Source organism: Diuraphis noxia, unplaced genomic scaffold (assembly GCF_037042655.1).
Source record: "Diuraphis noxia isolate RWA-SAM2 unplaced genomic scaffold, SU_Dnox_SAM2 contig0003, whole genome shotgun sequence".
NCBI lineage: Eukaryota > Metazoa > Arthropoda > Insecta > Hemiptera > Aphididae > Diuraphis > Diuraphis noxia.
In genome coordinates, this window is record NW_028301713.1 from 24,188,107 (window position 1) to 24,205,190 (window position 17,084).

At 28.5% G+C, this 17,084-nt stretch overlaps 1 protein-coding gene and 2 pseudogenes across 2 annotated transcripts; 1 reads left to right on the forward strand and 2 right to left on the reverse strand.

Moving 5' to 3' along the window:
- The first annotated feature begins 25 nt into the window (after positions 1-25).
- On the forward strand, positions 26-12,799 carry LOC107165824 (uncharacterized). 2 transcript variants are annotated; one of them, XM_015514226.2, is made up of 5 exons: positions 38-524; positions 11,853-12,016; positions 12,182-12,441; positions 12,502-12,546; positions 12,645-12,799. In XM_015514226.2, exons 2-5 carry the CDS (start codon positions 11,854-11,856, stop codon positions 12,708-12,710), a joined length of 534 nt encoding a protein of 177 aa, XP_015369712.1. In that variant the 5' UTR covers positions 38-524; position 11,853; the 3' UTR covers positions 12,711-12,799. The 2 variants fall into 2 exon arrangements, with proteins under 2 accessions (XP_089079245.1, XP_015369712.1); XM_089223119.1 differs by lacking the exon at positions 12,502-12,546 and having other exon boundaries at positions 26-524.
- On the reverse strand, positions 3,544-4,818 carry LOC149057084 (uncharacterized; annotated as a pseudogene).
- Positions 12,800-15,848: 3,049 nt separating the features above from the next.
- Positions 15,849-16,455, reverse strand: LOC149057085 (52 kDa repressor of the inhibitor of the protein kinase-like; annotated as a pseudogene).
- Between the last annotated feature and the right edge of the window lie 629 nt (positions 16,456-17,084).

Below are 17,084 nucleotides of genomic sequence, written 5' to 3' on the forward strand. Positions count from 1 at the left end.
TATTACGATTACAGTATTTACACCAATCGTCTCGTTCGGAAATTCCAATCAGACAACAGTAATATATTTTGTGTTTGCTGATTACTCTTTACTATTTACTATTTAGTTGTGTCGTAGCTTTCGTGTCGTGTTCGTTTCAGTTTATTATTTTGGTGGCGTGGTGATTTTAAGTAGGTACCTAATGGCTAATAATCATAACTGAAAATGCCCAAATCCAAAACAAAAAAAGGTATTGTTAATATGACGTTTTAAATACGGATTTACGGTGATGATTGAGAAAAATGGATATCATTTACTTCGGCGGGTGATTTGTCACACGACGGTTTTGAGTGATGATGCGTCAGTTCAAATGACAAACCAATCGATTTCTTGCGTGCTTAGATAAACTCGGTAAAACGCGTGAAACTACTGAAACTCGGATTCAATAGGTCGTTTTCAAATTGAAGGTGTAACGATTATGGAAGTTTCTCTGACGATGTTGCCTCGTTGATAGCCAAAGACGAGAAACCACATCATACTATTCGGTGAGTCCCCTCGTAATACCATGTTTCATCTTATTGCTTTTTAAACTGTATTTAACAATTAATGCTGTGCAAAATATAAGTTAGAGTTGCAAAAATGTCTGAGTCAAACGATTCAATAAAAAACGTAGAATCTATGAAATGGCTCATGATTTGATGAATAAAATTATAGAAAAATTAACATACCGCGTGTTCACCGACTTAGAGAACACCAGAGTTCTTCGGCCGGATTATATTGGAATAAATCGAATTTGTTTTTTAAAAGTTAGTGGTATATAAATAGTATTTTAATTAGTGTTACCTACCTGCTTAATGTTCAGTTTCAAAATATGTTTGATCTCATCCCTTATATGAGTGCGTATATGTATAAAAATGAACTACAACAAGTTTTAAACCAATCGCTTAAGGTTAACCTGTGCCGACTTGTAATTTAAGTTTGAACTCTCTAAATTATTTAATATTTATGAAAATATTCAACATTTCCGTAAATATTTCGTTAACCTTTAGAAATATCGATGTTTTTCATATCATATATTTTAAAGTAAATTAAATTTTCCATAACATTTATAATATCTCCAATGGTTTATGAAGTATATTAACTTAACTGTAAAAAAACATTATATCGATTAGAAATACAAGCAACATAGCCCATAGGTATATATTGTAGGTATCAATTTAAAATATTGGTACACGTGTCGTATGCTATCTACCCGCGTACGCTATCTACAAAAAAATAATACTTGTGGCAGTTAAAATCGATGCTAAAATGCACTTTACTACCCCCCCCTCCCCCCCGCAAAATTTTCGATTTTTTTTTCGGAACATACTTATATTAACGATTTAAGAACGATGGTGCAATCAGAATTTTTGTCGCACAGAACAAATTTATAAATTGGTCTGCAATGTGCACGACTAAAAGAAAAAATATGCAAAAGTCATAAACGTCCTAACCCTAGTAATAAATATCATATAGGTATATAGGTATATTGTTTAATATTTACACACTTAAATATTAGATATAATTTTCAATAAATTTACATATACAATGTGTACTTTATTATAATATAGGTAATACATAAATAATTACATTTGTTTTTGAGTTAAAACATTTATATTTAAATAAAAAAATTACAAAATTTTTATTTGCCTTGGCAACTTACTAAATATTAAAAAATCTAGTTACAATGTTACAAGCAAACATAGTAAATAGTCAAAAACATAATTATATTAAATGGTATGCATATAATTGATATCTACTAATTGTTAGAAATTATGAATATAAAATGAATTCACACATTTAAACACTATAATGGTATAATATAATAATTATAATTTTGATTAAACAGAAATATAATTAAATTATGATAAATTAGAACTATAAAATTAACTTTTATGTGCCTATACTTTAATTTAGTTACTAATTAAATAACACAATTAGGTAGCTATATGTAATAATAAACATTATGATACATGCTTTTTTAGTTTATTATACACTCTTGTCACTGGTTTTTTTTATTTTATATAATTTTTATAATTTTTATTACTTGTATTTATTATGATTTATACTTAAGTTATAAATTTATTTTCATAGTTTTCTAATGATTTAGGCAAAATTTGTAATTCTGATTTTAAAGTCTCTATTTCACAATTATAGGACTGTGCTAAAGGCAACAATAATGAAACATTTAAAAATAATTTAGAATTAGGGTCTAATGAACTTATACCATTCAAAATATCTGAATTGTTATCAAATATTTTTTCTAGCTCATTTATTACTTGATCTTAAGAGGACGCCTCACCCGCATGTGTGGTTTCCGTCGCACAAGTGCGTAGCATAGCAAATTTTACGCTCAGTAGATCATGTTTATCTCTGTTAATTTAAAATTTAGAGTGAATTGACCTATTTTTAAAATTAAAGGCGAGATTATTACCGAGGGCATCTCATAGGCTTTTTATTATACCTATTTTTATTTTAAACCGAGTTATGAGTATTTTTAGATATAAAAATAATTTACAATTTTAAAATAGTCATAACTCAGTTTAAAATTTAAAAAAAAAAAAGCCTATGAGATGTCCTCGGTAATAATCCTGCCTTTAGCCTTTAATTTTTATAATAGGTCATTTCACTCTAAATTTTAAATTAACGGAAATAATCGTGATCTGCTGAGCGTAAAATTTGCTATGCTACGCACTTGTACAACGGAGACAAGACAACACATGCGGGTGTAGTGTCCTCTTAAATGTAATAATATTTTTTCAGTTTTCAGTTGTTAAGTTTTGTTTTCATATTATTACTTATCTCACATACATATTTTACCAAATAAGTAGGGATCTTTTTACTCTTTTTTTTGTTATTTTTTCTGAAGTAGGTAAATCAATATAAAGTTCTTAGAAAGCGTTTCTGCTTCATTAAACAATTTTTATGAGGTATTTCATTTCTTATATCATTTAAAAAATGTTTAGTTGTTTCAATTAACACGTTTACCGCCCAAGATCTTTTTTGAAAATCTTAGGACAAACCCAAACTTAATATTATTTCGATTATCCCGCTATCTCATGACGCTAAAAAAATCCACGTACACTGTTAGATGGCGTAGGTAGTGCTAAATAAAACCAATATGATGTGATATTTGTTTGAAGAAACCCAAGCCCACGATAAATAATTGAAAATTATATACCGAGTGTCACATATTTAAGGACTAAAACTCTGACTAAATTAAGTCTATGATTTGCGCAATGCATGTAATATGCTTGAGGAACTTTTTTTAAAAAATTGTCTCAATACCATTAATATGACCTCGTATCACACTAGCACCATCATAAGTTTGTGCTACACAGTTGTTTATGTCTATTTGACATGTATAAAGCATTTCCTTAATTTTTAAAAATAATGAATTTGCATCAAGACCATTTAAATGTGTAAAACCAAGAAATCTTTCTTTTATTTCACCATTAAAAAAATACCTCAAAACTATAGATAACTGTTCAGTTTTAGAAATATCTTTTGTTGCATCAGCTAATATTGAAAAATATACACACTCTTTTATTTCAGGAGATATTTTTTTAAGAATCATAGAAGCTATAATGTGGATAATTTCATTCTGAATTGAATGGTGTAAGTACCAAGCATTTTTTGGACCAGTGATTTATTTTTTAACAATATCATTAAAACTAGCTATTACATTCATTTATTCTAAAAATTTCCCTCTATTTAAACTATCCTCAGTTTCAATATGACCCCCAAATGCACTACCTTGTATAATGTATAGCAAGCATTTTTAGAGAAATAATTATAGCTTCCAAATATTTCCTATTTTCAACAACTATTTGAGCACAATTGAGATAATACTGATGTTTTGTTAATTTTATTTTTTTATAATCGATCCAAATAATAACACTTTGTTTATGGTCTTCAGAATTATCATGCCTGTATAATCCTTTATTATTTTATAATTAATTTTTCCAATTTTTATACCCAGTGCTTTTAAAAATATTATCATAATCAGTTTTTAATTTAAATGAAAAAAATCTACATGGTAAACAATATACTGCATCTTCTAATTGACTGTATTCCAACCATTAAACTGGCAAACTAACCTACTTGAAAACCTCTTATTCGGCTAGAACGTCCAGTTCCATAAACGCACATTGAGTAGCGTAATTATATGTACAGGAGTTGTTATTTGCCTCATATTGATCGTCTGTAGATTCATCATTGGAACTGTTACTAAAATCAAAATGGAATATTTATGATTAGGTTGGTGAATGAAAAATATATACTTATTTTTTTTTTTAATAGATATTAAATTTAATTATATAGGTACCTGTTTAAACTATCACGATTTTCTTCTTCACCATTTTGCTTCATTCTAAAGAGTTCATCAAAGTCACTAAATTAAAAAAAAATAATATAAAACAAATAAATTATACACTCTAATTATTCTAAAATAGTATTGAAATTAAAATCTCTTACTTGCTTTTTTGTGACAAAATTCAGAATCATTAGCTTGTTTTTTTATTTATTAGTGGTGCAATAAAGTCATTTATTTTTCGTTTGGACATTATTAAGTTAAAAATTATAAAATGTTTAAGATGATATCCTTTACAAATAATGATTTTTTTTTTTTAGTTTAATGATGATCTTTGTTGTGTAACTACGCGTCTTTTAAATTGTATTATTAATGAGTTTTTCCCGTTTTTCATATTCGCCATGGTATAGATAACATTAAACTGATTAAACAATATTATGCACTGTAAAATGTAAACGTAAAACGTAGACAAAAATAATAATATTCATTGTCAATAAAATATTAAATCGTTGACATTATGTCACAGATAGGCACGGCTCGCCGCTCGCGGATATATTTACTATATAGCCGTGTTGACGGACAACGTACGGTCTTATAATAATAATAATTTATAACCACAAATTATTCTATATTTCGATTTAATAACATAATTTTGTGAATTGTGAGGATCATGATCATAATTATTCATAATTAAAAAAAATTATTCGTATTTTATTCGGTCAAAAAAAAAATTGTTGCCTATAATAGTCTTAGGACTTAGAGAAGTATAGAATTTCAATTTTATCTGTTATTTTAAAGAATTTTTTTTTCTGATGTGGTTAGGTAGTCAAGGGGTGGCCAAGACAAACTTAGAGGGGGCCCTAGCCCTCCCTGGCGCCGCCACTCTGCTTACAGTGCTTACATGCACGCTATGCCCCTGTTAATATACAAATTATATATTAATAAAATGTCAATAAATGATGGGTAATTAATATTTGAAAAAGACAAAATAATCTTTAGGTATTTAAGTGATAATTGTAAAAAACCTTCACGATTAGTTATCGAAATAATGTGTTCATTTGATTATTAGCGACATTTGTATTAAAGATTATGAGGATTATGAGTACCAAGTTAATGTTATGGGAGAGACTTGTTTTTTAAAAATAATTTTCTGATATATATATATATTATATGTGTATAAACAATGTGTGTATAGTGTATACACACTTATACACAACATTTGTAGATTTGAATAAATAGTTATTTATTAAAAAATTTATTTAATAAAAATATTCATAAAAATATTTTTGTCTTATAGACTAGACTTTATAGTTGTACAAGATTAAAATATCATAAATTGTAATAAGCTTTATGTAATACATGATTATATTTTAAGTAACATGAGCAAACTATTAAGCAAATAGTAGTAGTACAAGTGTAATAGTTAAATTGTAAATAACATTAATGAACAAACTATTTAAAACTTATATTTATATCTTAATTAAATACATAGGTGAAATTCTTAATACCTAAATTTAAAATACATTCATACAGATAATTTATACCTACACATACACAGCACACGTTCACTTATATAATATAGACTTGTAATATAAGTACTATTATATTTTTGTGTTTTAAAGATATTGACCTAATGACCATTTCCATGACTTTTAGCATTCATTTGGTTATTAGCGACATTGAATGTAAGATTATGAGGACGTTTTTAATATTTGTAGAATATCCATTTGGTTTTCTGCCAGCTGATAGTCGTTTAGATCCTCTAGTTATACCTTTTTTACATCTACTTATAGATGTTGGTTGGACTTTTATTTGTCCTCTTCTTCTATTGATATTACATGCTGTATTACTAATGGAACAAATTAAGGAAGCAAATTGAGAACCATTTTGTACATGTTTTAAACGATTTTTTAATTTCTTCAGAATTGGCAATGACAGGGTTTCAATCATACCTTGCATTCTTGACTATTTTGCTTCAACTTCAGTTACTTTTATGTTTAAAATATCACTATTGGATTCTATGTTTTCTATAGAAGTGTTGTTCTTAAATGATGCATAATTTGATGTTTTAGGGGAGTCTTGGTTATATACCCCTGCAGCTGTTTTTTTATATTTTTCTGAGTTTTTAAAAGTGAAAGAGTCACTCCGAATCAGTTTAACTGAAGTGTCAACATCAACATCATTGGAAGTATTTTTGAACAAATTATGTTCATTTAAATTCGGAGATGTTATAGCGTTATGGTTTTATTTAAAACATTTTCTGTTAGATTTTCTCTCAATCTTAAAAAGAAATCTGGTTTAAGACACTTTTCAATACCCAAAGCTAATATTCCAAGTTCATGGTGCTCATTCAATGTTACTGGAGGAGTATTTGGTAATTGTATTTTGATATTTTTATGTATCTATGCCTGATGTTTGCAAAAAGAACCAGAAAGAGCCATTTTACATGTACAAAGACCATTTTCTATATTTATTGAATAATAAACAATTTTTCACTCATACTTGGCACTTCATATGTACATTTGCTTATTTTCTTAACATCAGTAAAACATTTAAGTCAACAATGTTAGAGCATAACCTGTTAGTTTCTGAGTGTTTACAATGTGCATGATTCAGAATACGTAATGTAAAATCCCGTGTAAAATATTCTTCACCAATTGACACAATAAAATCGACTAAAGCAACCACATTATAAGCTTTTGTCCTATGAAGTAAAATGTCTTTCAATACTCGAATCGATGCTTCTGCATAGTTGTTTGTATTATGGTTTCTGTAAGTGGTATGGTGTCAAATCTCTTGTATAATACCCACTGTTCATATTGTTTACAATTGTTCTTGAATCTTTTGATCAAATGAGTGTACTTATTGGCATCTGTTTTTAATTTCTGCAATTGCATTTTTAAAATCATTTTCACAGTCAGAATACATTGCCTAAAAAAATCCATAATATAGCTGAATTGAAAAAATATGTTCAATTTAAATGTAAAGTACTCCACACAATCAAAACTAGCTATACATTATTTTAAGATATACTTTAAACAACAAAACCAGTTTAATAGAAACTAATAACAAATTGTACCTTTTGAAATAATTTCATTTACATGATACGATCAACACATTCAATAAGGTTTTTGGATTCATGTAGCCATCGCCATTCAGCTTGTGCCATGTGAAAATGGCATAAAAACTGTGGTAGTCAATAATAAACCCAAAGCATTTTTTTCAGCCGAAGAAACATCTGTCATAAATGCTAATGGAGCCTAGACAAATAAATATTAACATCATAATTATTCTAAAACTAATAAACAAAATATTTTTTTTAAATATTGTCAAATTCTAATTCAGGGTATCTATTTAAATATTATTGAAATACAAAGAAAGTTACATTTCATCATTTGAATCATCTTCTAATTTGCATAAATCTTAAATTATTAATTTTAATAAATAAATAAAATCAGAAATATCTAATATTATATGTATTGCGTACCTCCTTAGCACCATAACATAATGGAATATGTTCTTGGAGAAGAGAAAAAGCTCCTATGTAACTTTGTTCTGACTGCCCTTTAATGGATTAGAATAGCCAACAGAATTGCTCCAGCTTTGGATGGTGTCAACATAACTGTAACTGTGCTACTAGTAGTATCAACACTACTTGTCAAACCAACAAAGATTATTTCCTGTGATGATAGAAGTTGTTGAGACCTTTTCATAATTGGAGTAACAATTAATACTGCCCAGGGTTTATCAGCTTTTATTGCAATTTGTACTCCTATTAACGAATGGTTGATATAATAGTAGGTAACAAAATAATTAATAGTAAATATGTGCAACTGCTATATAATGTTGAATAAACTAAGATTCCTATCAATAAGGTTCCTATAATTTATAACCTACAATTTATTGCAAATTAATTGTGTACACATTAAATTTAAAGACAATAAGTGACTGAAATTTCAATTTTAAGTACTTTAAACAGTTTAAACTCTTATAACTGGTGAAAATTCAAAATAATATTTAAAAATGTAGGTAATTAAGTATATTTTATTTCTTATAAATATTTTAACCTAACCAACATTTTTTTTTCTCCATTCACCATGAACATGATATATATGCCTTTTTGTAGGATTTAAAGCGGCATTTGCTAGAAATGAGCGCGAGTTCTCTTGTAACAAAAGTTTACTTTCATGAGAATGCCTTGCTTCGTTAGGAGATAACCCATTTTCAAAATACGGGATAAAAGTATTGTCAGTCTTAAACAAAGAATATTACAGGTGCTTTAAACTTGTCAAAGTTAGTATATTATTTAGTCTAGTTATAATTAGTGAACTAAGTATTAAATTCAATTGAAAGAAATCATATTTCACTGTTAGTTCTTAAATATTTCATTGCATCACAAGAAATAATTGGATGATTATGATTCCATACTATTTTAATAACAGTGTTATGTGGTGGTGATAGTTTTAGGTATGGATAATTTTTTCTGGTGTTCTTATTATTTTTTTTAAATAATATATCTATGGTTGCCTTACAGTTAGTATTGCGTTCAGTAATTGTAGTAGTGCTCTTATTCTTTAAAGAATGATGGCATATGAAATATATGTGAAATATTACTCTATCAAAATTAATAAAGTTATATTTTTTAAACAATCTATAATAAATAAATATTGATCCACTGACTTTATTGGCTTGGCTGTATAATGTTACTTACATTTTAGGATCTTTTAACTCAAAATTCAATATATATGAGGTGTTAGATGCTGAACTAAACAGTTAAATACATTTTTTGGAGGACAAAACATCTTCAATATTACCAGTTCGGATTATGTATGTATTTGAATCAACGCATGACTCTTTTTCGTTTATGACACAATATACAAAATCATCTTTAATGGATTGTAAAATTTCTTAAGTTCTTCAATTTTCATGATTTACAATTAAAATAAATAGACACCTAATTTAAATGTTTATTGTACTTGTTTTAAGTATTTTAAACTTATAAAGCCCAATGACTAGACATTATCAAAAGTGAAATTCATACCTAGTGGCTAATACATTTTATCAATATTAGAATTGAGAGTAGATTGTTATTGTTAAACAAAAACATAAAGATCTAATTATAATCCTGTTTGTGATGGATGATAATATTTTATTATTGTGGCACAAAATTAAAGATGTAATTCTGTATAAATTTTTTATAAGTGAACGTAGGTATTAAGTATTTCACCTATGTATTTAATTAAGATATAAATATAAGTTTTAAATAGTTTGTCCATTAATATTATTTACAATTTAACTACTACACTTGTACTACTACTATTTGCATAATAGTTTGCTCATGTTACTTAAAATATAATCATGTATTACATATAAAGTTTATTACAATTTATGATATTTTAATCTTTGTAGTTAAGTATAAATTTGTAAAATAATGTCAATAATATATAAATAAAAAATTCTCATTATAAACGTGGAATACAATACAATTTGTCAATTTATATAATATAATAATTTGGTAGTTAAGTATAAATTTGTAAAATAATGTCAATAATATATAAATAAAAAATTCTCATTATAAACGTGGAATACAATAAAATTTGTCAATTTGTCAATTTGTCAATTTGTCAATTTGTCAATTTATATAATAATTTGGTAGTAAAGTATACATTTGTAAAATAATGTCAATAATATATAAATAAAAAATTCTCATTATAAACGTTTTCTTAAATTAAAATAAATTATTTTTTTTAATGTATCCACTTCAATTTGGTTAGTGTTTAACCGTTCGCATAAGGTTTTTAATCGTTTTTGGACGGTTTTCGATTTGGAGCATTTTGTTTTGGACTCTCCTATGTTTTGCAGAGCAAATTTTGCACGGTCTGCCGACAATTCATTTTTTATTTTGGTTATTAACGTCCAAATCGATGGGTGTTTTCCTCCAACTAAATGGCAAAATCGATTGTTCCAAGATTCACAAACATTGTTGGTTCGGTGGTTATTTTCGAGTGTTGTTCGGTGAACATTCCAAGTTTCTGGAGGGAACATCGCTGGAAAACGTCGAACGCTTAAACTTAGAGTGTTTTGTTTATTTATTCGACGTATTGTTCCACTCGCGTAGGTTTCGTCAAAATATTGAAACAACTCCTCGGAACCAAGAGGAATAATTGATTTTAAATAGTCAACACCTTCTTGTAATCTATTTATTGGCAAAAAAGCCAAGCTCTCTAACATACCACAGAATTCATTAAAATCATAATCTTCTTGGTATTCTTGTTTTAATCCTAATTCTGCCAATTTTCTGTGGGTACTCTGGCAGAGGTGATAGAAACATCCGTTTATTATTAAATGTTCACCTAGTTCATTTTTTGCTGCATTTATGACAGCCTTTTCGAAGTCTATTTTTATATTTTGCGGATCTGGAAAAAGATTGTTCTTTTCACAGACTGATAAAATAGCTTTGAACATTATTTCGTAAATAGATTGATTTTTTTTCAAGTAAACAGTAAAGAACAGTAAAAAATTCACTATATTTTTCAATTCGTATGATGTAAAGTTGCGAGAAATGTTTCGGGGCTAAACCAAAATTTCCATCTGCATACCAGGTATTTGCATATGTTAATAACTTTAAATTGTGTAACGTACTAAAAATTAATACTCTCTCATTATTTTCACTGTGGTTATCAAATAGTAAAAATTTTTCAGATTAATTTGAAAACTTATATTAACTTATATTATGGGGTTATTTTTTCCGTGGTTATTTTTTCGCATTGTTATTTTTTCGGGGGTTTTTTTCGGGGTCTAAATTTCCGGGGTTATTTTTTCCGTGGTTATTTTTTCGCGTTGTTATTTTTTCGGGGTCTAAATTTCCGGGGTTATTTTTTCCGTGGTTATTTTTTCGCGGTACCTTAAAATATAATCATGTATTACATAAAGCTTATTACAATTGATGGTATTTAAATTTTGTACTACTATAAAGTCTAGTCAATAGGACAAAAATATTTTTTTGAATTAGTGAACTATTTATTTAAATCTACAATATACATGTTGTGTATAAGTGTGTATACACACATTATTTATACACATATAATATAATATACCAAATGAACGCTAAAAGTCATGGCAATGATCATTAAGTTAATATTTTATAGTATAGTATATCCTAATGAATTAGTGAAAAAATGTTTATCCATTTTTTTATTACATATAATATATAATAATTATATAAATAAATACATAATATATAACTGTATATTATACAGTATTATAATATTGTCATTATAAATTGATATTAATTTAATATTGATAATATGATTATGGCGCAAAATTCAAACGGACCAATGGTAGCGCTGGAATAAAATACGGCGCTGGGGCTTAGGGTTAGGTAATACGCCGCCGGGTGCACGGTATTGATAAATTATTTTGAAAGGATGTTAGGGCATTGTTTCTTTTCTCTATATGGACACGCGCATTGTAGTATGACATATTTTATACTTCTAAAGATTTCGTTTTTTTTAAATTTTAGAATGGAAAAGGTCATCACCATTGGTGGTGGAGTTATGAATGGTCGAAGTGTAACGGTACAGAATTACACAGTAAATGTGGCGTCTCTGCACACATTGCACTTCGGTCGATCGGTGGATGCGGCACTCCCTGTCGCGATCACTGGGGCAGTGGCCAAAAAACGTAGTAAGTAATAATAATAATAATAAATTAATAAATAACATTTTCTAACGTCTACCTATTGTTTCAGAATGCTATCGTTACCACATAGATGGCCATTTGGTCGGAGATTGTCGCGGCGAATGTGTATATTAAAATTAAAATTTAATTAATCATGTTTATTCTTACTAGGTATATTTCTAGCCCCCCTCTCTACGCCTACCAGGAATCGTGCGCCGAGGGGTCGTGTACCGCGACATCGGTCGCCGTTAATTATTCGGCCACCGCGGAGTCCGTCGTCACGGACCCGTGCCCACCACCGCAGTCGTTCCGAACGGTGTCGGTTGCTGGAGACCACCGGCAGTTTGCAAACGCCGTGGCAATCGGCACCAGTTGTACGAGACGCCACCGTGGCTTCAGTGGCCACCACTCACCTCGATGAGACAACGTTTGTAAGTTTAATAATCTTAATTAGTCTTAATTAAATCCTAATTCTATATGAATAATTGTAGGACATTAATGACCCCCCCCCTGTTTCCAGCTACGGAAAGATTATTGTAAGTTGTCAATTTGATAATTCCTTTAAATGCCATACTTATTTTTTACTGTTTTTAAAATGAAAATATACTAATTCAACAAATTATATTAATTGTAGATGTTGGATGAAGACCTAAATAAGGTCATGGACAATTTTTTGTCGGCCAAGGAAGAAACACTGTAAATTGTCAATTGGAGAATATAAATCATATATTAATTATAATAGTATTGAATTAATTTTGTTTTTCAGATAAATAAAAACTTTTTTTTACATCCGTGTTTTTTTTTTTTTAATACCCTATTACGATAATAGTCATTGTTCATACAGTGTTGTGCCATATAATATTATGATGGCTATGTGTTAGGTGTGACATAAAGATATATATAACTATATAATATAAACATTACAAACAACATAAATAATAATATTTTTGTCTTATTTGTAACCAAACTTTAAAAAATAAAACTGTTTTATAGAATCATAATATATAATATATTAAATAAATACAAAAAGGTAAGCTGTTATCTAAACAATATGTTACATACAGGGGTGTGCCTAAGGTTAGGTTAGGTTAGGGTGAACACCCCACCCCCACCGAAATTTTAAAAGAGTATTGCTTAATATTTGTTATATATAACTATATAATATAAACATTACAAACAACATAAATAATAATATTTTTGTCTTATTTGTAACCAAACTTTAAAAAATAAAACTGTTTTATAAAATCATAATATATAATATATTAAATAAATACAAAAAGGTAAGCTGTTAACTAAACAATATGTTACATACAGGGGTGTGCCTAAGGTTAGGTTAGGTTAGGGTGAACACCCCACCCCAACCGAAATTTTAAAAGAGTATTGCTTAATATTTGTATATAATTAAAGTTTTATATTACAAACATTAGTTGGAAACTAGTGTATTTATATAAACCATTATCATCATTATCAATCTCTCTACTACTATAGAATAGATTAGATTTACCGTCGACCGTAATCCGTGAAATCTAAAATACTCATCTTTTAGTACTTATTGAATTACATTATTTACCTATACTAGTACCTTATCGATAAAAACTATTAAAAACGATAAACGAAAATGATTAGTACATTTAAGTGACAGCACGTAAAAGAATTAAACACGGTTCATTTCGACCAAGTTAACTATACAGCGAACTACATCAAAAGATTCGTAATACAATATTGCCATGTAAGTTTAATATTTTTACTAATTGTTGTCCAATAAATTAATATATATATTATATATATTTATATTCTATTATAATTTTTAGAAGATGAAAAGGTCAGGAAAAATAATAGATTTGTTCCAAGTAAAAATAAATAAATTGCCAAAGACAACTGATAGCGACAACATAGTAAATATCGAAAGCGTCGAAAATGAAAATTTAGTTTCTACGTCAATAAATTTCGATTCTCAAGACATTGGTGCGTACATAAACTTAAGAGAAAAAAATATTATTTTAAACGAGAACAATTACATCTCCATGGGTCCCACCGAATATGGATATGTATTTCCTATAGACCAGCGTTTCCCAACCTTTTTCGCTTGCGGCACACTAATTTGTTAATCCCAATCCATATTTAGCCACGGCACACTTGTCACTGACTTATTTATGTATACACATTTTTTTATACTATCTATAGTATAGATAATACCAATAAACGAAATTTACGTTTTCAAATGAGTTGGATAAAAAGATTTTCATGGTTGGTATATTCTGAAGTAGAAAATGGGGCTCTGTGTAAGTTTTGTGTTCTGTTTTCTAATTCTGATATTGGTAAAGGTAGCTACGAAAAATCAAAAAGTTTTGTCACTCAGCCATTTAAAAAATGGAAAAATGCGATAGAAAAATTTAATGATCATGAAAATTGCCAATATCATAAACTATCTAAAGAACGCACAGAATATTTTTTGTCAGTAAATTATCGAAAGCAAAAATCTGTGATCGAAGTTTAAAACTCTGAACAAGCCCGTCAAGCTTAGGAAAATAGAAAAAAATTATTTTCAATAGTTGAAACAATTATTCCTTGTGGTCGATTAGAAATGTCTTTAAGAGGGAAAAATGATTCAGGACGTATTAATGTAGATGAAGAAGGGGAAAAAGGTGGTAAATTTCGTGAACTACTCAAATTTAGAGTTAAAGCTGGAGATGAAATTTAAAAAAAAACATTCAACTGAAGGGAGTTCAAATGCACAATTTACAAGTTCTGAAATACAAAATCAGTTAATAAATATTTGTGGTAATATTGCAGAAAAAATAGTTGAGAAAGTTAACCGGGCTAAGATATTTTCAGTTATGGCAGATGAAACTACTGACGTATCTAAACAAGAACAAATGTCACTATGTATCCGTTAAATTGATCCTGACTTGACACACCCTATAATTCGGGAAGATTTTTTAAAGTTTGTAGTTGTTTTTGATTTATGTGGCGAAGGTCTAGCGACAACTATTATTGAAAATTTACAATCGGCTGGTATTAATTTAGACGTTTTTATTGGTCAGGGTTATGATGGCGCGGCATCTATGAGCGGTCATTTGAATGAGGCTCAAGCTGTAATATGTAAAAAATATCCAATGGCATTATTTTGTCCATTCCCAGTGTGCGTTCTCTTAATCTTGCAATCAATGATGCTTGTAAGATAACTGTTGTCAGAAATACTGTGGGTAATGTATCGTCTGTTTGTAATTTTTTTCGAGGATCAGCTCAACGTACTGATACTGTTCAGTCTTCGGTGTTTACACATCACGTACAAAACCACATATGCATGCAATTAGAAAATCTCCCATTAAACTCCTTAAAAATTGCCTGCTACTGATCCTGTCCCCTTGTTATACAGAATTTGTGAATTATATGAAGCACGTATTATTAGTCATAAATAATTTGTGAGGGATACAACAATAAAACAGCGGGGTTTCTTAATTTTTATATAATATACGTATATCTTGGCATAATACATGAATAACAATAATAATAATACGTACTGGGTCATTGAATGGCATTCCATCTTCTTCTACACATGCTTGTGATTTCATGCTACAATAAGACGATGCCATTGTAGCCATCATAGTATGATAATAATTATTATAAATCGTGCACTCTTTAATGAACGATAAGTTGATAAGTTATAAGTTGTAACAATATTTAAATATGTTTAATGGTGTGTACAAAATAATAATAGAATACTATATATTATATTCCATAGCAACGTATAATATAATTATACATAAATTCTAACGTTTTTCGTTAAAATCGTATCTAATTTGCAAAGTTGACCGAACTGTTGAAAAACTTTGAATCACCGAGTGTTCAAATTGTTAGAAAAATACGAATTGTCATTAATACGACTTGGAATTACTTTTTCTAAGTTGGTTATTATTTGTTTATGTTTTATAAAACGTTCTAATAAATGAACAATGGTATGGTCTAAAAATGAATTAAATATTGTACGTCTGTAATACTCTTCAGATGATTGTGAAGGATTGTTATCCCGATTTATTTGTTTTTTTACGCAGCGAGGAATTGTCACTTTACTTCCTACTTCATTAAGTATTTGAATACATTTATCATATATTGATTTAAAATTGGAATCACTATTTTCACGAAGATTACTAAGAGCATTGATTATATTTTGAACATGATCACACGCAGCAGTTAAATCGGAATTTACAGTCTGTAAGTGATAACATACCTAGTGGTAATGTATAAGCAAATACTTTTTCTATTATGCTTAAAGTAATAAAAAATTGGACATTTAATATTACCGAAAGGAGTTGATAAGCTTTATTGGAAGTTTCGGTATTAATTGATTTTTGAAGATGTTCTAACGCATGAATTATTGGAATGTACATTTCTTTAAAGCGATTAATAGCATCGTGTCTTAATACCCATCTCGTTTCACACATCGATAACAATACTGTATGTCTGCTACTAGGAAAATGATTCATCACATGCATTTTTAAAACATCAGTAAGTTGAGCTGATCCTCGAAAAAAATTACAAACAGACGATACATTACCCACAGTATTTCTGACAACAGTTATCTTACAAGCATCATTGATTGCAAGATTAAGAGAACGCACACTCAGGGCCATATTTACGCACGGACAAAATAGACATTTGTCCTGGGCCCACGTGACCGAGGGGCCCACTCGCCCACTGGTGACTAACTTTGTAATATATTATTTTGTCGAAATGAAATTTTTTTTTTATTGTTTTTGTCTAAGACATAATAACAAGGCAAATGACATAATAAAATATATACATAAAACAAAAATACAATGATAGTTTATACAATAGTGCAAGAATTAAGAAACCAATAGTTTGTACTTTTAGCTATAGGCTATAAGCTTAGAAATATTCGTATGGTATTATTTATAAGCTGAATAATAATACAACCTTTTTCCCGTAATATGATAACTATAATAGTCACAACATATTATATTGTTTTGTGTAAAAATAATAATAAATACATAGCTCGCATTATAGCCATGCGCGATAACGCCGATAACATTGTACATAATATATATATCTT